The sequence below is a fragment of the Caenorhabditis briggsae genome, assembly GCF_000004555.2.
Source record: "Caenorhabditis briggsae complete genome, chrIV, whole genome shotgun sequence".
NCBI lineage: Eukaryota > Metazoa > Nematoda > Chromadorea > Rhabditida > Rhabditidae > Caenorhabditis > Caenorhabditis briggsae.
In genome coordinates, this window is record NC_013487.2 from 15,775,009 (window position 1) to 15,795,824 (window position 20,816).

A 20,816-nucleotide genomic window follows, 5' to 3' on the forward strand; every position below is an offset into this window, starting at 1 on the left:
CCGTGCCAGGGTTGCAAATTAGGCTCCGCCCCCGGCTCCGCCTATTTTTCCTCCCAGATGGTTCTTCCCACTTTTTGTTTTACTCCCAGTTGGTGTGCTCTCAAAAACATGGATACGGTATTAAAGGGACATGCTTCTAAAATTTTCTACAGTAACTTTTTGTTGCCGAAATTTTTAGTTTCCCGGTTGATTTTTTTATGTTTTTTTTTATTATTTTCAATAGTTCAACATATTTTTAAGCCATTTTCTTTACTTTCTACCAATTTTTTTCAGCTAAAACGCCTTTAAACGCTCTAAAACCCATTTTAATTAAAGGCGCACTCTTTTTTCTTTTATTGGGTCTCGCCACGATTCCCTTTCAGTGCCGTTGTTCGCGGCGCGGTCTCCGTATTGAACGCGTCGCGGTAGTTTCGTCATAATTTCGAAACTCGAACAACAGGAATATCCACCCGATTTTTTCCAGATTTTTCGCTAAAATTCGTCTGAAACATGACCGACGCAGCAATGGACATCGACGCGATGCTCGACGGAGCCATGGAAGACGCCAAAAACGTAAGTTATCGACGACAAATTAAAAAATTGAGAAAAATCAATTTTTTTGCAGGAAAAGAGCCGAGGCAGCCAGCGATCACCGGCGCGAAGCAATCGATCGAGGTAAGCTGGGAGGATTATCTAGAATATTCGATTAGATTTTTTTTAAATAATTGAAAAAAGTTCAAAACTAAGACTTGTGTCGATTTAGACCGCAAGCGGAGCAGTACCAGCACCAATATATAGGCAGATAAACATACGGGTTCGTTCCGATCGGTTCGAGAATTTTTGATTCCAGGCAGAGACACTTCTTACTCTACGGCAGACATTACCCCCTCTTTCCCCTCTTTCTAGCCCTTTTCAGACCCGAAAAATGAAGAGTCAGAACGATCAGAAACTTGGAAATAAATGAAAAAAGCCCCCCTTAAACCATAATTTTTTGCTAAAAATCGATTTCAGATCTCGCTCCAGAGACAGGAAGAGGAGCCGCAGTCGAAGCAAGGATCGCCGGCGCAGCCGATCCAGGGATCGTGGAGATCGACGTCGTTCGAGAAGTAGGAGCCGTGACAGGAGACGGAGACGTTCAGGAAGCCGGGATCGTCGGAGGAGCCGCAGCCGTGATCGAGGAGGATATCGGCGACGATCAAGGCAAGGAAAATAATCCAAAAGGCGATGGAAGATGAGGAGAAAATGCTATGGGAAAAAAAGGGAAATTATGAGAGAGAAATGATAGAGAATGAGAGAATGGGAACATTTTTCAGGATTTTTCAGGCAAATTCTTCTAGTTTTCGGCACTTTGAAAGGACACAGAAGGATTGAGAACCCTGAATTTTGACCATGAAATTTCTTTTTTTTTAAATCTCAGTTACCGTAAAACCTATGATAGAAGAACCCCCTTACTTCTTGTCAACTGATAACTTGTTTATCATAATACCACAGACATGTTATCAGTTGTTTTCTTTTGCGATTCCAAAAACTCCAAAGTTAGAAGTTTCCCTTTGATTCTGACTGAGATTTATAGGAGCTCTGATACCTTGTTTAGCCTAGAAGTTCAAATTTTATTTCAAGCTTGAAAATGGGAGCTTCAAACTCTGAAAATCGCTATTTGAAGCTCAAAAACCGCTATTTGCAGCTCGAAAACTGTTATTTCTAGCTCAAAAATAGCTATTTCAATCTCAAAAATCGCAATTTCAAGCTTAAAAATCGCTATTTCAAGATTAAGTTTTGCTCTTTCAAACTCTGAAAATCGCAATTTCAATCTTAAAAATTGCTATTCCAAGATCGGTTTAGGATACCCCGTTTTGTTGCAAAAAATTCGATCTGGAGATACATATTCCTCTACTTTCCATTGCATTTTCAACTGATTCCATTTTAAAAGTACAATTTCAAGACCGAAAGTCCAACTAATCCCATTTCAGAACCCGCTCGCGCGACCGCCGTCGCTCTCCACCACGCCGTCGTGATCGTCGCTCGCCAGTGAGAAGATCCCCGAGAAGAAGTCCGCCAAGAAGTGAGGAATCGTTTGATTTGACCAGGGAAATAGTTGCTGGAAATTGCGACACACAGACAGACAGAGTCGAAAATTAGACAGTTTCAGTGATTTTGGATGATTTTTAAAGTCTGTATGCGTGTCCGGATGTCCGGAATCCGGTATCGTCGTTTTCAAGCAATTTCCAGCTATTTTTCATCGATTTTGATCCTTTTTAAAATAGATTTTCCGCCTCAAATCTTAATTTTTGCAGGCCGCCTACCAGGACCAGAACGTCGCGATGTGATGCCATTCAATCCACGTCACTCGCCACCGAAAAACGCGAAATTGGAGCTATCCGCAGAGGAACGAGACCAACGGACACTGCTGATCATGCAAATCGCTCGTGATACTCGTCCACGCGACTTGGAAGAGTTCTTCTCGTCAGTCGGCGCCGTTCGGGATGTTCGGATTATCACGGATTCGAGAACAGGAAGATCCAAAGGCATCTGTTATGTAGAGTTTTGGGATGAGGAGAGTGTTCCGTTGGGATTGGCGTTGAATGGACAACGGTTGATGGGTGCTCCGTTACAGATTCAGGTAAAAGAAACTGTGATTTTTGGTCCAAATCTAATATTTCAGCGAACATGCGCCGAAAGAAACCGCATTGCCAACTCGTCAGTCGCCTCCACCTTAGGATTCGTTGCTCCAGGAGGCAAGGGGCCGGCTCAGGTGCTCGTCGAGAATCTCCACCCGAAAATTGATGATAAGATGCTGGGCGAGGTATTCGATTCGTTTGGACGCATCGATAAGTTGGATGTGGAGAAGGATATGAATGGAGAGAACAAAGGATTCGCTGTCATCACGGTAAGCTATCTGGATTCTAGACTCTAAAAACGAGAGATTTTGAATCTTAAAGCTTCAGAAGTTAGATTTCCAATAGCTCTAAATTCCTCTAGATTCTTAACTCTAGAAATTCTGTCTAGGAAAGAGAGATTTTGAACTAGAACTTATCAATTTTTGACTCCAAAAGCTTCAAAATATTTGATTTCCAGCCTATATATATATATATATATATAGCATAACATATCTCCTATTTTCAGTTCCGAAACGCCGACGAAGCTCAGAAGGCGTGTGAGCAATTGAACGACTTCGAAGTGGCCGGACGTAAAATGCGCTTGACGATCAAACAGGAGCCAACACCACAACAATCTATCAAGAAGGAGGAGGCATCGATACATCAGAGATCGCTAGATGACGTTGGAGATCGTCAGGTGAGTAGGCGTAGAGCTTAGAACTCTGGAAAAATGATTTTGAAAACTCTATTTATCATGTATTTTTTCTTCTCATACAAATCTCCAAACTATAAACAAAGCCTATCTATCTTTAACCCATATTTAATCAAATTTTACCATTTCCAGGGCTTCTCACTGGGTGCCGGCGGACGTCAACAGCTAATGGCAAAGCTCGCACAAGGAACAGGATCCGGAATGGAGCTAACAGCATCAGCTCAGATGGCCGCTCAACACGCTGGAAACTCGCAAATCCCATCAATCGCCACACAATGCTTCCTTTTATCAAACATGTTTGATCCCGCGAAAGAGACCGAACCACAATGGGATCATGATATTCGAGAGGATGTCATTGAGCAGTGTGCATGTCATGGAGGAGCACTACACGTTTTCGTGGATAAGGGATCGCAGCAGGTGAGGAATTTCTAGCTCATGAGGCTGGTTTTTAAGCTTAAAAAAACTAAAAACCCTTCAAACTCCTCACTTCCAAGCCTGAAAGCCTCTGAGTTTTTCAGGGAAACGTCTACGTCAAATGTCCATCCATCGCGATTGCTCATCAAGCGGTAAGCGCGCTCCATGGGCGATGGTTCAGTGGAAAAGTGATTACGGCGAACTACGTGCCCGTCAACTCGTACCACGATCTGTTTCCGGACGCGGTTCATGCACGACTTCCACTGTCAACACGGAATGTCGTCCCACCACCACAGGTTCCCATGATGACTGTACCACAACAGCAGGTTATGGCTAATGTGAGTTTGAGCTTGAATTAGTCATTTTTGAGTTATAAATCGCTATTATTGAGCTCAACTAGCTGTTTTTGAGCTTTAATTGGTAATTTTCAAGCCTAAAATAGCGATTTTAGAGTAGGAAAATAGCGATTTTCAAGGCCTAAATGCCATTATAGGCGTCTAGACTAAGAATTTCAGCCAAAAAGAGCCAAGAATCTAATTTCTGGAGGTTTTTGAGTTGGGAACGTCAGAAACTACGATTTTCAGCTGTAGCTGAGCCAAAAAAACCGAAATTTCAATTTTCAGGGATACGGCTACGGAATGATTCCAGGACAAGGAGCCGCACCAGCACAAGCACCATACGGAGGAGCCGGTGGATACTATCAATAATTGCTCATTCTTAGATTACGCTATTAATTCTTTTTTGGCAATTTAAATCTAGAAAGTCTAGATTTTTGTATCAAAAATCAAGCCAAACTCCGCCTCCTCTATCTGATACTCTCGATTCGTCTTCCCGATTTTTATTCATTCTTCCTATACCAAAAAATCTGGTTTTTTTTCACATAAAATTGCTCTCTTTTCTCTATAATATCGAGGTTACTTTATTCACTAAACTCAAAATTTCCACTTCTTTGTATTCAATCCATCGAAATATTCCCCCAATGGCCATGAATAAATTTTTCCTGTTTTTTGCACTTGAAATCGCTGAAAATTGAAAAAAAAATCTGATGAAAAATGACCTAAAATGACTGAAAACGAGATAATTCAAAAATCAAACAATTTAATTTCCCGCCCAAAATGTGTTACTGACTTTTTCCCTAGGCTAGTGAGGCTTAGGATTTTTACTGAGGCTTAGGTAATTTTACTGAGGCTTAGGAGTAATACTGAGGCTTAGGAACTTCTACTGAGGCTTAGTAGTTTTACTGAGGCCTAGGGTTTTCACTGAGGCTTAGAAATCTTTTACTGAGGCTTAGGAAGTTTTACTGAGGCTTAAGAATTTTTACTGAGGCTTAGGGTTTTTACTGAGGCTTAGGAATTTTTACTGAGGCTTAGGGTTTTTACTGAGGCTTAGGAATTTTTACTGAGGCTTAGAGTTTTTTACTAAGGCTTAGGAATTTTTACTGAGGCTTATGACAAATTTTGAAAACCCATATTTGAATTTGCCGCGGCTTTTCCTCAGAAAAATGCAAGTGCGCTCCACTGGACTCCAAATTTTTTTCTTTTTTCGGCGGATTTCCACCCGGTTTTTCATCATTTTCCGATCATTTTCGTCCGTTTTTGCTCGAATTTTTTGCAATTTTTTTTGTGTTAGAACATTCTAGAATTCGTTGCAGATGTCACGTCATCCGACGACGCTCCAAGACTGCCGGTATTTTGCCAATGGAATATGTTCGAAAGGGAACGCGTGCACGTATGAGCTAAAAAATGCGATTTTTGGGATTTTAAAAGGAATTTTTGTTTCAGATTTCGACACGATGAAACGGCGAGGAGTGAAAACATTTGTCAATTTCATTTAGCTGGAAAGTTAGTGAAATTTGAAGAAATTCTTGAAAAAAAGAGAAAAATCCGAAAAAATCCTAAAATCTTAGAAAATTGAGCGGTTTTTTGCTTTAAAATCAGTTGAAAATTCCTGAAAAATTCAAAAATACAATATTTTGCTCAATTTTGCCAAATTTTACTGAGGCTTAGCAATATTTTCCATTTCCCGAATTTTCCAGATGCTCATTCGGCGGCGCGTGCCGTTTCAAACACACCGCTCGTCCCTCTCGTAACAACAATATGGACCGCCCATCCTCCTCATCTACAGTAACCCCAGCTACAGTATTGCCACGTGTTCGTCCCGTTCAACTACCAAAACCCAGTGGATTCAACGCCGAGGCGCCGGCTTTTGTGCCCAGTTGGTTGAAGGAGACGTCTTCTGGTGAGCAAGTGGCTGAAAATTGTCAAAAATCGGCTAGAAATGACCCAAAAAAGGTCTTAAGTGGCTGAAAATCGCCGGCAACAGGTTTAAAATTGTCCGAATTTTGATTTTGGTCCCATAAAAGCTGAAAATAGTCAAATTTTTGCCTGAAAATGGGCTGAAAGGGCTCTAAATAGCCCGAAAATGTTCAAATTTGCTCTAAACCCGGCCCCTTTCTTCCAGGCTCCGCCCCCATGTCCTATGCCGCTGCTGCCAACGCAAACTCCGCCCACCTGAATGGACCATCCACGTCTTCGGCAGCAGGATCTAGAAATCCTCAGAATATGATGTGTCCATATAATGAAAAAAGTGGAAATTGCAATCGAAAGGACCTGGATTGCCCATTTACCCATGGCAATTTGTGTGATATGTGCCATCAATGGTGTCTTCATCCGTACGACAAGGAATTGAAAATGAAACATTTACAGGTTAGTTGGGGCTGAAAATTTTGCTGAAAATGACCCAAAATGACCCGAAATTCACTTGAATTCCGGAAATCCTACTCAAAACCCTTAAATTCATCTCCAGCTCGCCTCTAGCTTCAAAATGAGCCCTCACACGACCTGATTCCTTAATTGTTGCACCGTGGCCTAACTTTCATGGCCTAGACAATCGGAAAACTCGGCCACCAAACTTTTCCAACGATATTATACTCATTTTAAAGCTCTCGACAAGGCAAATATAATAATCACTATGAAATTGGGATTGGAGGACTAGTTTGGGATTTCTAGGCCATCGAGACTCGGCCACACTCAAAACATTCCCAAAACGCACCTAGAAAGGGCTTGTTTGGGGTAATTTTGAAGCTTGTGGTACGCTAGGAAAACAAATCTAGTAATAAGACTTCAATATTGAATTTAGAGGGATTTCTAGGCCATCAAAACTCGGCCATAAGACTTTTTAGCCTAAAAACTCCAAATTGTTTCCAGGAATGCACAACGAATCATCAAGCTGAAATGGAACGAGCCTTCCTGATGCAAGAATCCGAGACGAAATCGTGTGGAATCTGTATGGAAATGATACTGGAGAAGAATATGCGATTCGGAATTCTGAACGGATGTCAACACTGCTTCTGTCTGGAATGCATTCGAGAATGGCGATCGAGAGATCAACGAGACGCAGGAATGGCGACAAAAGTGGTACGGTCGTGTCCGGAATGTCGTCAACACTCGGATTATGTCATTCCATCGTTGTTTTGGGTGGAGAAAGGGCAGGAGAAGGAGGTTTTGATCAGTATGTATAAGGATAATATGAAGAGCAAGATTTGCAAGTACTACTCGGTTAGTTTTGACCCTGAAAATGGCAAAAAATTGAGAAAAACCCTAAAAGTGAAGAAAAATGGCTGAAAATTGACTAAGAATCGCTAAAAACGCCCGAATTGTGATCTAGAAGAGCCTGAAAAAGCTTAGATTTCAAAGGTTCGAACTAGCGCCTGAAATTAGGCTAAAATAGGCCTGAAAATGAGCCTAGCCGAGCCTAAATCTAGCCTAAAAATGCCCAATTTTTTTCCAGAATAACAAAGAAGCGGGATTCTGTAAGTTTGGCAACAAGTGCTTCTACAAACATCAACTTCCCGATGGTTCCATTGATCCAGGTAACGAAAATTGGGCCTAGATAGGCCTGAAATTTGTTTAAACGGCCTAAAAATGACCTGAAAATGACGGAAATTGGTCCAAAATTAGCGAAACTTAGCGCTCAAATGCCTATAAAGAGTCAAAATGAATTTTTGTATCGCAAAAATTTGATTTTAGGCTGATTAGAGCTAATTTTGGACAATTTGAAGCCAATTTACACAAATTTTGGACAATTGTGGGACTATTTTAAGCCTAATTCCGGCCTTTTTTTTCAGCAGAATTTCCACGTGTTTTTGAAATTTTCATTTTCCCGCCAAAATTTTTTTCACTGAGGCTTGGGAATTTTTACGGAGGCTTAGGATTCTTTTACTGAGACTAAGGATTCTTTTACTGAGGCTTAGGAAAGTTTTTACTGAGGCTTAGGAATTTTTTTTTCCTAAAAAATTTTTAAAGTCAACTTTTCGCTATTTTAAGCCAATTTCAGACCAATTTAAGCCTATTTTAGGGCTATGTTAGACTTTTTGACCTAATTCTGACCAACTTTAGTCTAATTTTGATATTTTAAGCCTATTTTTTGCAGGAGAGGATCCACACGTTCGTCGTCGTGCTCGTTTGGCCGACTTCATATTCCCGGACGATGAGACAGATACAGATTCAGATGCCTCGGGTTCAGATGGCATGTTCAATTGGGGTGACGATGATGACGACGAGTGGATGGATCAAATCGATGATGGACCATTACAATATGAAGCTCAGTTCTATCGAGCGATCGCTAGCATGGTTCGAGAGATGAGAGAGTTGGGAGGAGAAGGAGGAGGCGAGGGAAGAGAAGCTTCTCGTGGCAGGCAGAATGGCCAGAATACACAGTAGCCCCGAAAACAATCGATAAACTAACTTTGTGAACCCCATTAAATCTTTTCATTCATTCATTTTCGTTATTTTAAACTTCGAAATTCTTCTTTCTCTCACTCGCCGCTTCAAAATGAGCCCCCATGGCCTAACTTTCATGGCCTAGAAACGTTTCTTTCACCTAAATTTGCCTTCAACTCCGGAATTTTCATTCAAAATCATCAAATTTGCGTCCAGCTCGATTCTAGCTTCAAAACGAGCCCACACACGACCTGATTCCGCAATTTTTTAACCGTGGCCTAACTTTCAAGGCCTAGAAAATGGGAAAACTCGGCCACCAAACTTTTTCGACGTGTTTATACCCATTTTGAAGCTCTCGCCAAGGCCAATAAGATAGTCACTATAACATTTGGATAGGAGGACCAGGTTGAGATTTCTAGGCCACCGAAAGTTAGGCCATGGCTTGAAATCAATTTTTTCTTCGTTTTTTTTCTTGTATAAACCGTATTCTCCCTGTCTTTTTTTGCTGAAAATTGCTGTATTCACTTTTTCTCTTTTTTCTGAAAAATCCCAGTCTTTCCATCCCAAAATTTCTATTAAAAAGCGGTTTTTTTTCTCTCGGTCCTCGAAAATTAATTATCTCTAATTGCTATTTAAATACTCGTCTCCTAATTACCCCCATCCCAAATCGCTTATTTATTCATTTAACTGATTGGTCGATTTACGAACAATCTACATACCATACAGAAAAGAAATTATAATTTATTTTCTTAATTTACTTTTTGTTTCTACCTGAAAAGATAAAATAAATATTTTTAATTGGAAATATTATATTTAATTACCCCTAATTATTTTACTAATTGGGTGAAGATTCGTTATTGCGAGAGCGTTTTGCTTTTTCTGGATTTTTTCCCGCCAAATTGACAAATTGTAAGCTCTGCCCACTTTCAAGACCTAGAAAGTCTGATTTGGTACGGTGAGAGCTTCAAAATGAGCCCAAACACGGCTATGCTCCGCCCACTTTGAATTTTCGCCGAGACACGCGACGCACGACCGCGACGCGCCTGAAAAATCAAAGTGGGCGGAGCCTAGTCAATATGGGACTCATTTTGAAGCTCTCAACAAGTCAAGCAAGAATAACACAAAACATTTTCAAGAATCTCTGATTTTCAGCCAGAAGCATCCCAAAATGCTGAAATATGTCAAAAAACAATTTTCATTTTTTTTTTCGAAAATCCAGAAATTGTGAATATTCCCATTGAATCAGAATTTAAAAACGCTTCAAAATGAGCCCAAACACGACTAGGCTCCGCCCACTTTCATTTTTCCGTTGGCGCACGCGACGCACGACCGCGACGCGCCACTGAATATTCAAAGTGGGCGGATCTTAGTCAACATGGAGCTCATTTCGAAGCTCTTTGCGAGCTGAATCTAACTGTAATAAAAGATAATCCAGTTTTAGAGATTTAAAAGAGAAAAAGTCAAAATTTTAGAAAAATTAAAAAATAAATTTTCCCAAAATTTTTTTGATTTTTTTTTCAATTTTCAGAATATTAGTCTTTTTTCAGAAATGTACACAGCGAAATTCTCGCCGGACCATCTAGTTTCCGAATGCATCGACCGTATTCGGGCGGTCACTGACGCTCCATTGGCTCATTGTGATATTGCTTTTCAGACGGTTTTACAAGTTCTAAAACCACATTTATCGTTCGTTTTCATTTTTTTTTAATTTTGAAGATTTGGCGCCAAACGGAGAAATTAGAAATTCGAAAAAAAATCCTGAAAATTCCGAAATTGATTTTTTTAGTCTGAAAGTTCTGAAAACCTTATTTTTCAGCGACTCCTCCTGCTGGAATCTTCTGGAACAGTCATCTCAAAACTATCAGGTCGACATTGCCACGTGTCACGATCGGAAAGTGCTGGAAACATGCTCCAGCGCACTTTATGATATTTTTCAGGAGAAACAAGAGGTTAATAGTCATAATTTCTTATTAAATAAGATTTTGAGTTTTTTTCTTGAATCTAGCTCGTCGAAAGCTTCAAAACGAGCCCCATATTGCCTATGCTCCGCCCACGTTCGTTTTTCATGCGCGTCGCGGTCGTGCGTCGCGTGTCCAGTTAAAATTTCAAAGTGAGCGGAGCCAAGTCGTGTTTAGGCTCATTTTGAAGCTCAGAACGTGCTAAGTATGAATTTGAGCTTTAAATGCGGGAACTTTGTGGTTTTAAGCAAAAAAAATTTAATTTAAAAAATTTTTGAAAGTTCAAAAAAAAATTTTCTGAAAAATTCCAGAATTTCTAATTTTTTCAGCTCAGCTACTCGGCCGAACAGGACGACGAGGCGATTTGCACTCAGCTAGTTTCATTTTGTGACATAGTTGTGAGTTTCAGACAAAAATCGATAATCGATTTTTCTGAAATTTTTGAATTTTTCAGAAAAAAACCGACTACCGTATTCCGCTGGCAGTGACTTCAGCGAATCATTGGGACTGGTTGGCTCAATTATTGATTGTTTTGCAAACGGTAAATTTTTTAAGGCGGGAAATTTGAAATTTCGAAAAAAAAAATTTTTTGAAAATCTGAAATTTTTCAAAAAAAATTTTTCAGAAAAATAGATTTCCAGACCAATTTTTCTGAAATTTTCAAAATTTTCATCGTTTCAGGACCAAAACGACGCTGTAAGGGAGCAATTGCTGATAACGCTAAAAATTCTAATGGAAAATTGTGGGGACCCGGTGAAAAAGTATCTCCTGGACACCCAATTGGCGATTTCTCTCGTCCCGTTGACCCAAAAATCGAATGGAATTCAAATTCCCGCGCTCAAAATTCTGGCACTCATGTATACGGTAGTTGGTGATGACGTGGCAGTGCCTTTGGAGCAAATGGGTAAGTTGAGCGTTTTTTGAACAGCTTTTTTTTGCTCCTAAAATCTTTTCAGAAAAATATTTTTGAAATCTAAATTTATATTTGAATCAAGCTCGTTAAGAGCTTTAAAATGAGCCTAAACACGAGTAGGCTCCGCCCATTTTGAGTTAGGCTCCGCCCACTTTCCGATAGACAGCCTAGGATACTAATTTTTGGCTGAAAAAGCTTGAAACATGGAAATTCCGATTTGAAACTATTTAAAACGTCTCTGGCTAGTTAATAGCTTCAAAATGCGCGTAAACACGAATAGGCGCCACAGAATTTTAGCTAAGCTCCGCCCACTTTCCGATAGATGTCCTAGAAACCTTTAGTTTGGCTGAAAAAAGTTCGAAACAGTAAAATTTTTCATCTGAAACTACTGAAAACGTCTTTGGCTAGTGCAGAGCTTCAAAATAAGCCCAGACACAACTCGACTCCGTCCACTTTCAGCTAGGCTCCGCCCACTTTCTGATAGACATCTTAGAAAACTGAATTTTGGCTGAAAAAAGTTCGAAACATGGAAATTTTGAATTGAATTTGCTAGAAACGTCTTTGGCTAGTTGAGAGCTTTAAAATGAGCACAAACACGAGTAGGCTCTGACCAATTCTAGCTAAGCTCCGCCCACTTTCTGATAGACAGCCAAGGAAACTAATTTTCGGCTGAAAAAAGCCTGGAACGTAAACATTTTGATTTAAAAACACTGAAATCGTAATTGGCTAACTGAGTGCTTCAAAATGAGCCCAAACTCGGATAGGCTCCGCGTACTTTGAGACGTGGCCGAACTTTGATGGCCTAGAAAATGCAAAAACTCGGCCACCGCTTCAAATAGGTCTAATCCAGTCGTTTGGGGTATCATTTTGAAGCTCTATACATGGAAAATTGAATTTCGGTAGTTTCAAACCGTGATTTTAAATGGTGGCCGAGTTATTGAAATTTCTAGGCCACCACTTGCAAAACCTCGGCCACGATGGTCAAAATTGTTCAAAATGGGTCGTGTTTAGGCTCATTTTGAAGCTAATCGCAAGGGAAATCATAATCTGTGCTCAAATTCTAAAAAGTGTGAGTTTTCAGTTTTCAAAAAGTCAAAAAACGAAAAAAAAAGTCAAAAATTTTGCAGACCACCTAAACACGGAATTCTTCCGCCGTCTCTACCCACACATCAATGATTATGATAAAGTGGACGTACTGGAATTGTGCACAAATTTCGGTGGGCTAATCGAAAATCAACAAGACTCCGCCCCTTTTTCGCTTTTCGAACCAATGAGAGACGATCCGTATTCGTGTGCGGAATTCGGGATTGTTATGATACAGGAGACGAATCGAAAGTGTACAGGTACAGTAAGATTTAGCGAGAAATTCAAAATTCGAAAAAAAAATTTTTTTAATCATTTTTTCAGCACGTCGTCTGAAATTCCTCTACCACGTCATCGAGCTCGGCGAGCCAGTTTTGACGAAAATGTTTTATGAGAATGATTTGAAAGTCCTGGCACACGTCTTGGCTCGAGAATCGATCAATCACGATGATCGGGAGGTATTGATTTTTCTTGAAAAATTTTTTTTTCGACTAAAAATATTTTAAGCATTTTCATGGAATTTCTCTTATTTTGTTGTATTCAGCTCGTCGAGAGCTTCAAAATGAACCCAAACACGACTAGGCTCCGCCCACTTTGATTTTTCAGGCGCGTCGCGGTCTTGCGTCGCGTGTCTAGTGGGAAATTTCAAAGTGGACGGAGCCTAGTCGTGTTTGGGCTCATTTTAAAGCTCTCGGCAAGCTAAATCTAGCTATAATAAAATAAAAATCCAGATTTGGATTCTAGGGGAAAATTGGACTTTAGAAAAAAATTTAAAAAATGTTCTTGACTCAAAATCATTTTAACCGGCTTTGCTACCTAATTTGAGTTATTCTGTTGTATTCAACTCGTCGAGAGCTTTAAAATGAGCCTAAACACGACTAGGCTCCGCCCGTTTTGAAATTTTACTTGGACACGCGACGCATGACCGCGACGCGGCCGAAAAACCAAAGTGGACGAGCCTAGGCAATATGGGGCTTATTTTGAAGCTCTCGACAAGTTGAATTCAGCGATAATACAATGAAAATCTGGATTTTGAGTTTTTGAATCAAAATAAAAAAAAATAAATTTCAGAACATTTTTTTTCGAAAAATCTAGTTTTTTTCATTTTTGTCCAGGTCCGTCAACTCTGTCTGTGTTCTCTGCGTCTCTTACTTTCTACGAATATCGTCAAAGCCGACGAAGACATTCAATATGCCCTAGACAATTTTGATGAAACCTAAAATTATTTTTTTTCAAAAGTTCAAAAAATTGTTTTTCTGGAACTTTTATATTTCCCCCCGCTTTTTTGTGATTTTTCCTGCAATTTTCAGTTTTTTTTCTAAATGTGCCATTCCTCCCCCTGAAAAACAAGCTCATAAATTGATCCCCATGATTTTTTCTAATTATTCTAGATTCGTGCTTCTTCTTTCATTTGTGATATATTTTTCCGCTTTTTTCAAATATATAAATCATCAATTTTTTGGCACATATAAAAAATACAGAAAAGGAAAAAATCGATTTTTCTGAAACTTTACAAAAATAAAGAGAAAAAAAATTAATCAATTATTTTAGAAGAAAGTCTCTGCCATCGCTCCGGTGGCCAAATAATATGGGTGGCGCGTCCTTTGACGAGTGCAGCGGAAACCTGGAAATGGAATTTTGATTTTGAAAAAACTTTTTAAATTTCTGAAATTTTTCAAAAAAAATTTCTCTAGAATTTTAAAAATTTTTTTGAAAATTTTCAAAATTTCCAATTTGTTTAAAAACTTATAATTTCATGAAATTCGCTTCAAAATGAGCCTGAACACGACCCATTTCAACATATTTTGATTCATTTTGCTAACCATAGCCGAGATTTTGCAAGTGGTGGCCTAGAAATTACAAAAACTCGGTCCCCATACATAATCGCTGTTAAAAACGCAAAAAATCCAATTTCCCATGTTTAGAGCATCAAAACGAGACATCTAACGACTGGATTAGTCCTATTTGAAGCGGTGGCCGAGTTTTTTGCAATTTCTAGGCCATTAAAGTTCGGCCATGCTTCAAAATGGGCGGAGCCTATCCGTGGTTGGGCTCATTTTGAAGCGCTCAACTAGCAGAATACATTTTCAGCATTTTCAAATCAAAATTTTCATGTTTCAAGTTTTTTTCAGCCAAAATTCATTTTTTCCATTTTATCTCTAGAAAAGTGGGCGGAGCCTAACTCAAAATGGGCGGAGGCTATTCGTATTTGGGGTCATTTTGAAGCTTTTGACTAGCTTAAGATGTTTTAATTATTTTCAAATTGTCACTGACCGGTCCATAGACATTGCTATCATGTCTATGCTGTGGATTGTCTCCTTCCATCCAATAATGTCCTTTTGGAATGTCGGTCAGCCATTCTGGATGCGTCGTTGGACGTACTTGTTGATTCTCGCATGCTGTCACTCTTTTGATGTGCACAGCGTCTTTGTCACGTGGAGAACTGCAACAATAATTGACTGAAATTGCTGAAAATCGATGAAAAAAGCTGAAAATTAAGATTTTTAGGTAAAAATGGACCAATTTAAGTCAATTTTTTACATTTTTAGACTGCTTAGATAGTTTTTTTTGTCGATTTTGTGACTTTTAAAATGGTAAAAACGGCTGTAAATGGTTAAAAAACAGTCGGTTTTCGTTAGTTTGAAGACTTTAATTATGCTTTTTTAGTATTTTTCCCAGTAATTTTGCTCACATAAATGTCAAAATGGCACCCGGAGAGCACTTGTAGAGGTCCCATTTGGATAGCCACACGAAATCCCTCTTCCACCAACGAGCATCACCTCCTTCCAGTGTTGGCTGCATTGAATTGCCTGGAGAATCCACTTTTTTTTGAGTTTTAGAAAAGATTTTAGACAAATTTAAAGCAAAAAATCGATTTTTTGGGGTCATTTCAGCCTAAAAATGACTTAAAAATCGATTTTTCAAACTTCGAAAAAAAAAAATTTTTTTCTAAGTTTTCTAAGCCTCAGTAAAAATCGTAAGCCTCAGTAAAATTCCTAAGCCTCAGTAAAATTTCTAAGCCTCAGGAAAAATTCCTTAGCCTCAGTAAAATTCCTTAGCCTCAGTAAAATTCCTTAGCCTCAGTGAAAAATCCTAAGCCTCAGTGAAAGTTCCCTTAGCCTCAGTAAAAATCCTAAGCCTCAGTAAAAGTTCCCTTAGCCTCAGTAAAAATCCCTAAGCCTCAGTAAAAAATTCCTAAGCCTCAGTAAAAAATTCCTAAGCCTCAGGAAAAATTTTTTGGCGGGAAATTTGGAAATTTAAAATTTAAAATTCTTATTTTCAGTCATGTTTAGGTCATTTTTCATCATTTTTCTTGGGATTTTTCGCTGAATTTTCCAGAATTTTCTAGAGATATCCCTTCTTACCAACAACTTGTGCCGGATGTCCGATACAGTCGAAAAACGTAAACACCGCGCATCCACCTACAGTAATCCTCATCAATTTTCGAGCGGTTCCCACCATTTTTAAGGCCTACAATTAGGGTTTTTTGGCTGAAATTTCGCTGAAAATCTCATTAAAAACGGGTTAAAATATGAAAAAAGTCGATTTTTAACTTTAAAAACAGAGAAAAAAAAGAGAAAATTCTAGCGTTTTATAGGCAAAAGCAGTGAAACATCGGGGGTGAAAATATACAAAAATGTGTCAAAATGGGCTGAAAATTGGCTGAAACCCGGCTAAAAAAGGGCTGAAAAAGTGAAAAATGGCGTTTTGTCAGGGACTAGACTGAAAACTAGGGGAATTTAAAGAGATTTTTGAAGAATTCAGAGCTGAAAATGGCTGAAAATTGAACGAAATTGCTCAAAAATTATCGAAAATCTCATTTTTACAGTAACACAATAACAAATTTCACATCAGAACACAATTTTTTCCAGAATCGCCTTTCCGCTCCTGGGATCCACGTGGCGTTGTCACATTTTGATGATGATACGATGACTTCTGAATTCCAGAAGACGTCGGAATCCTAGATGACGTCGATCCAGAAGGCTCGTAAGTGGGCGGAGCCTGTTGTTCAGAAGTGGGTGGAGCCGAAGAGGGACGCGCCTCCACGCCGATTTCCACGTCATCTTGATGTTCGATGGTAGAGTGGATTACTGTGGATCCTTGGGGTACGGTAGGTGCTGGTTGTGGTGTTGGTCTGAGGATAATTAGAGGTAATTAGGTGGTAATTAAGTCGAAAATTTTGAATTTTCATGATTTTTGGGTCAAAAAACCACAATTTTTGCAAATTTCGGGTCCGAAAACTCACTTAAAATTGTTGAAATCCGCATTTACAAAAATCGAGTCACCATCCACACTGCTGAACGTCTCCCAAACGATTTCTGGCTCATCAGCTAGGCCTTCGTCGGATACCAATTTGAAGATTTCGTTCTGAAAAATAGGAATTTTTAGGGACTTTTCACTGAAAATAGCCGAAAATTGTGTTTTTTTAAAGAAATTTTTTTTAAAAACATTTTTCTCGAAAAAAATTGAAAAAAAATGTTACTGAGGCTTAGGATTTTTTGTTTTTTTTTTTCGCTGTTTTTAGGTCAAAATGGGTCAATTTTGACGATTTTGAGCTCAAAATTAGCCGTTTTTTACGATTCTCTTTTTTTACGATTCCCCAGCTCAAACTGCTTGTTCGGCGACAGCCCAATCGAGTTAAGAGGGCGCGTGCAAGGGAGGAGCTTTCTATTATAAACAACAAGAACCCCAAAGAACTCTTCCATTTCGTTAAATCTAGACTCCGTCCCCCGCAATGTCCCATTTCTCTCTTGGTCAATGGCACCTTATCCTCAGACGCATCTGAACTAGCCAACGAATTTTCTTCCGTCTTCCAAGAGGCCTTCTCGCCCCCAAGCCCTCCTTTCTCCGCCCTCCCTGCTATAGCTCCCTTTGCCGTCCGTCCTGATTTCTCTCCTCTAAATATTGCAAAGCACATCGGTTCTCTACCCTCGAAAGTCGGCTTCTCCCCGGATTTTATCAATTTCCTTGTAATCAAAAAGTGTAGTGATGCGATAACCATCCCTCTTTCGCTCATCTTCCAAGAATCCTTCTCCTCCGCCAAATTTCCTGAGATCTGGAAGCACTCGGTTGTTAGTCCAATATTCAAGAAGGGATTCAAATATGACGCTAATAACTACAGACCCATAACGCTCACTCATGCACTTTCCAGACTCTTCGAAAGATTAGTCCTTGAAGAGCTAAAACGTGTTATCGGTCCGAGTATTTCTCCGAATCAGTACGGATTCGTCAGTAAGCGATCCTGTGTTCTAGCCGTCCTTGAGTCCACTTCCAGAATACAGAAAGCCTTAGCAAATAAGCAACAATTCGTAGATGTTATTTACTTTGATTTTCGCAAGGCATTCGACACTGTCCCACACAATCTCTTGCTGCTGAAAATGAGGCGTATAGGTATTGATGAACGATGCTGTGATTGGTTCGAGTCCTTTCTCAGCAACCGCTCATCCAACGTCAAGGTTAATGGCCTAATGTCAACCAGCGAGATTGTTGTCAAATCCGGAGTCCCCCAAGGAAGTGTCACTGGCCCCTTTTTGTTTCTGATCTACATTAACGACTTGCTCGGCCTCTTTCCTCCCAATGTTCATGTCACGGCGTTCGCCGACGACCGAAAAATAACCGGTTCCGACCCATTGGATATGCAGAGAAGTATCGAAATCGTCGAGCACTGGTGTGACACCTGGAGACTCAAACTAGCCGAAAATAAGACGGCCGTTATGCATTATGGTAAACGCAATCCTAAGACAGTTTACTTTATTAACGGATCCCCCATTACTCCGCATCGCTCATTCAAGGACCTAGGTATACTAGTTGATGATTAACTTCAATTCGACAAACACATCAATCTTATTGCCTACTCTGCTAAACTCAAGTCCCGCCAAATACTGAAAACGTTCCAATCGAAAAACCCTTGTTTATATTTCCGTCTCTTCGACACCTACATTAGACCGGTCCTCGAATACGGTTGTGAACTTTTCGATCCATCCAATGCCACACTTGCCAATAAACTAGAATCTCCTCTTCGTTTTTTCACCAGAAAAGTCTTTCAGAGATGTAATATGCCCCTCAATTCATACACCGATCGCCTATCCCAGTTCTCTATGCTAACCACCCTTCATCGCCGCACCCTTCTAGTTCTTCGTACCTATCACAAAATTGTTATAAACTCATACCATTTTCCCTCTATGTCGTCCTACATTCTTCCCAGCCATTCTAACAGAGCCCCCCGTATTTGTTCAAAATCAACGGCAATACTTTGACTGCTTCCTTTACAGAAACTTGTCTATGTGGAACCGTGTATGTAAGGTGATAAATTCTAAGCTCAGTCCGGTGGCGTTTGCTAGGCGAGTAGGGGCGATTCCTTATGATATTCTGATCCCTCCCACTTGACCTACAGGACTCTAGTCGGTCCGTCTGGTCATTTTACTTTTTTATTTGTACAGGTCCCATTTCTTGCCAAATTATCTATCGATTTCCCCCATGCATTGCAAATAAATATATTATTACCTTGACTTAAAACTGGTCGTTTTTGACCAATTTAGACTGTTTCTTCGGTCGGAAATGGGCCAATTTTTGTTCTAAAAACTCACTCGTCTCTTGTGAATCGTCGAGAAATGGTTATTCTGAAAAACCACTGCAATATCCCCATCCTTCATAGTCTGTAGAAGCGATGCCAGGCCTTGAAACGTGATTTGGCTGATCGAATCCTCATAGAATCCCTTGATAATCTGCGTCTCCACTGTCTCATCGTTGATACACACTTTTTCAGCCAGCTCGTTGTAATTAAGAGCGCTAATCAGTCGAAATTGGTCGGGAAACTGTGGATCGGGCAGCCAAACATGGTAGAGGTCGACTGCTACCAAATCGAATAGCGATAGTGCTGGTGTGAACTCGAATGATGAGATGGAGCTGAAAATTTGTGAAAAATGGCTTGAAATAGGCTGAAATAGCTTTAAAATTGCCTAAATTAGTCAAAAATTAGCTCACTTTTCGTTTTTTAGGCCTAAAATTAGGTTTTTTGAACTTGTAGGTCAAAAATTGTTTTGATCTTCAAAATTCCGGGAAATATTTATTTTTTGGCAATTTTCAGCTCATTTTTCGTCAGATTTCTCACGTTTTCGCCTATTTCTCACCTAAATTTAACATTGACATCCAGACCATTAACCAATTTTGGCATCAGACGTATCACTGCGTCCACATTGCTCTCGTAGATCTCTTTTTGCTCTTTTTCGGCGGGCTCTTTGGCTAGAATCAAATTCGACAGTAGTTCTATCAGCCCAGTCGCCGGGAGCACATAATCCTTGCCCAGAGTGATTTTTCCTAGAAAATGGGGGTTTTTGGCTTAAAATTAGTGGGAAATCGGGATTTTTGAGTAAAAATTCGCTGAAAATCTCGATTCTTATGGTTTTTACCTTTCAAAACCAAAGCGTTCATAATTGCGATCAAGGGACATGGTCCGTTGAGGTTCTGGGTCACAATTTGGTAGTCAATCGGTCCGAATCGCATCTTTTTGGTCTGAAAAATTATGTTTCTGGGAAAAATAGACACTTTCAAAAGGGACTTTAAGCTCAAAAATCTGAATTTTTGATGAAAAAATGCATTTTCAGCTGAAACTTGAATTTTTTTTTGATTTCAAAAAAAAATTTTTTTTGATTTCAAAAAAAAATTTTTTTCATATTTTTCAAATTTTTCTTTAATTTCCAACTTTGAAATATTTTTGCGCTCCTTCTACGGTTGTCTCCACACTGATATCCCCGGATTTTCCGGGCTCTTCGATTGGTTCGATCTGAAATTTTGTAATTTATCGATTTTTGTGTTTTTCTCCATTTTTTGCTTATTTTTCCATACTTATTACCCATTATCATACAAAAAGCACTCACTTTTTCGGATTTCTCGTCATTTTCTGCGGTTTCCGGCACTTTCTCAGCTGGCGGGCTCATTTTTAAAACAGGATGAGGAGAGGTGTTGTTTGCGCGGAGAGTGTTGGGTATTGGGGTACGCGGTGCGCGAGAACTGACGCCAAATTGCGGACATTGCTGCACGTGAGATGCGGCTGAAAACCTGTAAAAGTCATGACTAATTTTTATTGTTTAGGGGGAAAATGGCGAAACTTTGCGAATTTTTTGATTTTCGGGCCGTTAATTTTGGTTAGAAAGTCTGAAAATCCACAAAATTGGCTTGAAAAATTTCTCAAAAATCTGAAAACTTCAAAAAAAAATTTTTTTTTCAATTTTTTGCAGTTTCAGATATTTGTTACACTTTCAGCAGTTCAAAACTTGTCAAAAATTGAGATTTTGCAGTCAAAATTCTCCAAAATTGCTCAAAAATTTTTTTCGCAATTTTGAAAAAAAATTGTATATCAATTTTTCGTTTCCTAGCTCATTTGTTTGGCCTAAATATGAGTTTTTGCAGTCAAAATTCTCTATAATTGCTCAAAATATA

At 39.4% G+C, this 20,816-nt stretch overlaps 4 protein-coding genes across 4 annotated transcripts; 3 read left to right on the forward strand and 1 right to left on the reverse strand.

The window, feature by feature from the left end:
• Positions 1–489: 489 nt before the first annotated feature.
• CBG13969 lies at positions 490–4,409 on the forward strand (the record flags this gene model as incomplete). Its single annotated transcript, XM_045236291.1, has 9 exons — positions 490–552; positions 605–654; positions 991–1,179; positions 1,950–2,041; positions 2,274–2,866; positions 3,103–3,273; positions 3,421–3,705; positions 3,807–4,040; positions 4,326–4,409. The coding sequence occupies 9 exons, from the start codon at positions 490–492 to the stop codon at positions 4,407–4,409; spliced, it is 1,761 nt and encodes a 586-aa protein (XP_045095286.1).
• A 944-nt stretch (positions 4,410–5,353) lies between these two features.
• CBG13968 lies at positions 5,354–8,423 on the forward strand (the record flags this gene model as incomplete). The annotated part of the gene is made up of 7 exons (XM_002634805.1): positions 5,354–5,430; positions 5,484–5,543; positions 5,738–5,940; positions 6,163–6,407; positions 6,909–7,259; positions 7,492–7,573; positions 8,134–8,423. 7 exons carry the CDS (start codon positions 5,354–5,356, stop codon positions 8,421–8,423), a joined length of 1,308 nt encoding a protein of 435 aa, XP_002634851.1.
• Positions 8,424–9,972: 1,549 nt separating this feature from the next.
• CBG13967 lies at positions 9,973–13,597 on the forward strand (the record flags this gene model as incomplete). The annotated part of the gene is made up of 8 exons (XM_002634804.1): positions 9,973–10,109; positions 10,240–10,372; positions 10,711–10,779; positions 10,836–10,922; positions 11,063–11,285; positions 12,422–12,637; positions 12,702–12,835; positions 13,493–13,597. 8 exons carry the CDS (start codon positions 9,973–9,975, stop codon positions 13,595–13,597), a joined length of 1,104 nt encoding a protein of 367 aa, XP_002634850.1.
• Positions 13,598–13,911: 314 nt separating this feature from the next.
• Cbr-immp-2 lies at positions 13,912–20,314 on the reverse strand (the record flags this gene model as incomplete). Its single annotated transcript, XM_045236292.1, has 10 exons — positions 13,912–14,001; positions 14,652–14,865; positions 15,070–15,187; positions 16,238–16,512; positions 16,624–16,745; positions 18,965–19,283; positions 19,508–19,694; positions 19,787–19,889; positions 20,080–20,160; positions 20,255–20,314. The coding sequence occupies 10 exons, from the start codon at positions 20,312–20,314 to the stop codon at positions 13,912–13,914; spliced, it is 1,569 nt and encodes a 522-aa protein (XP_045095287.1).
• Positions 20,315–20,816: the final 502 nt, after the last annotated feature.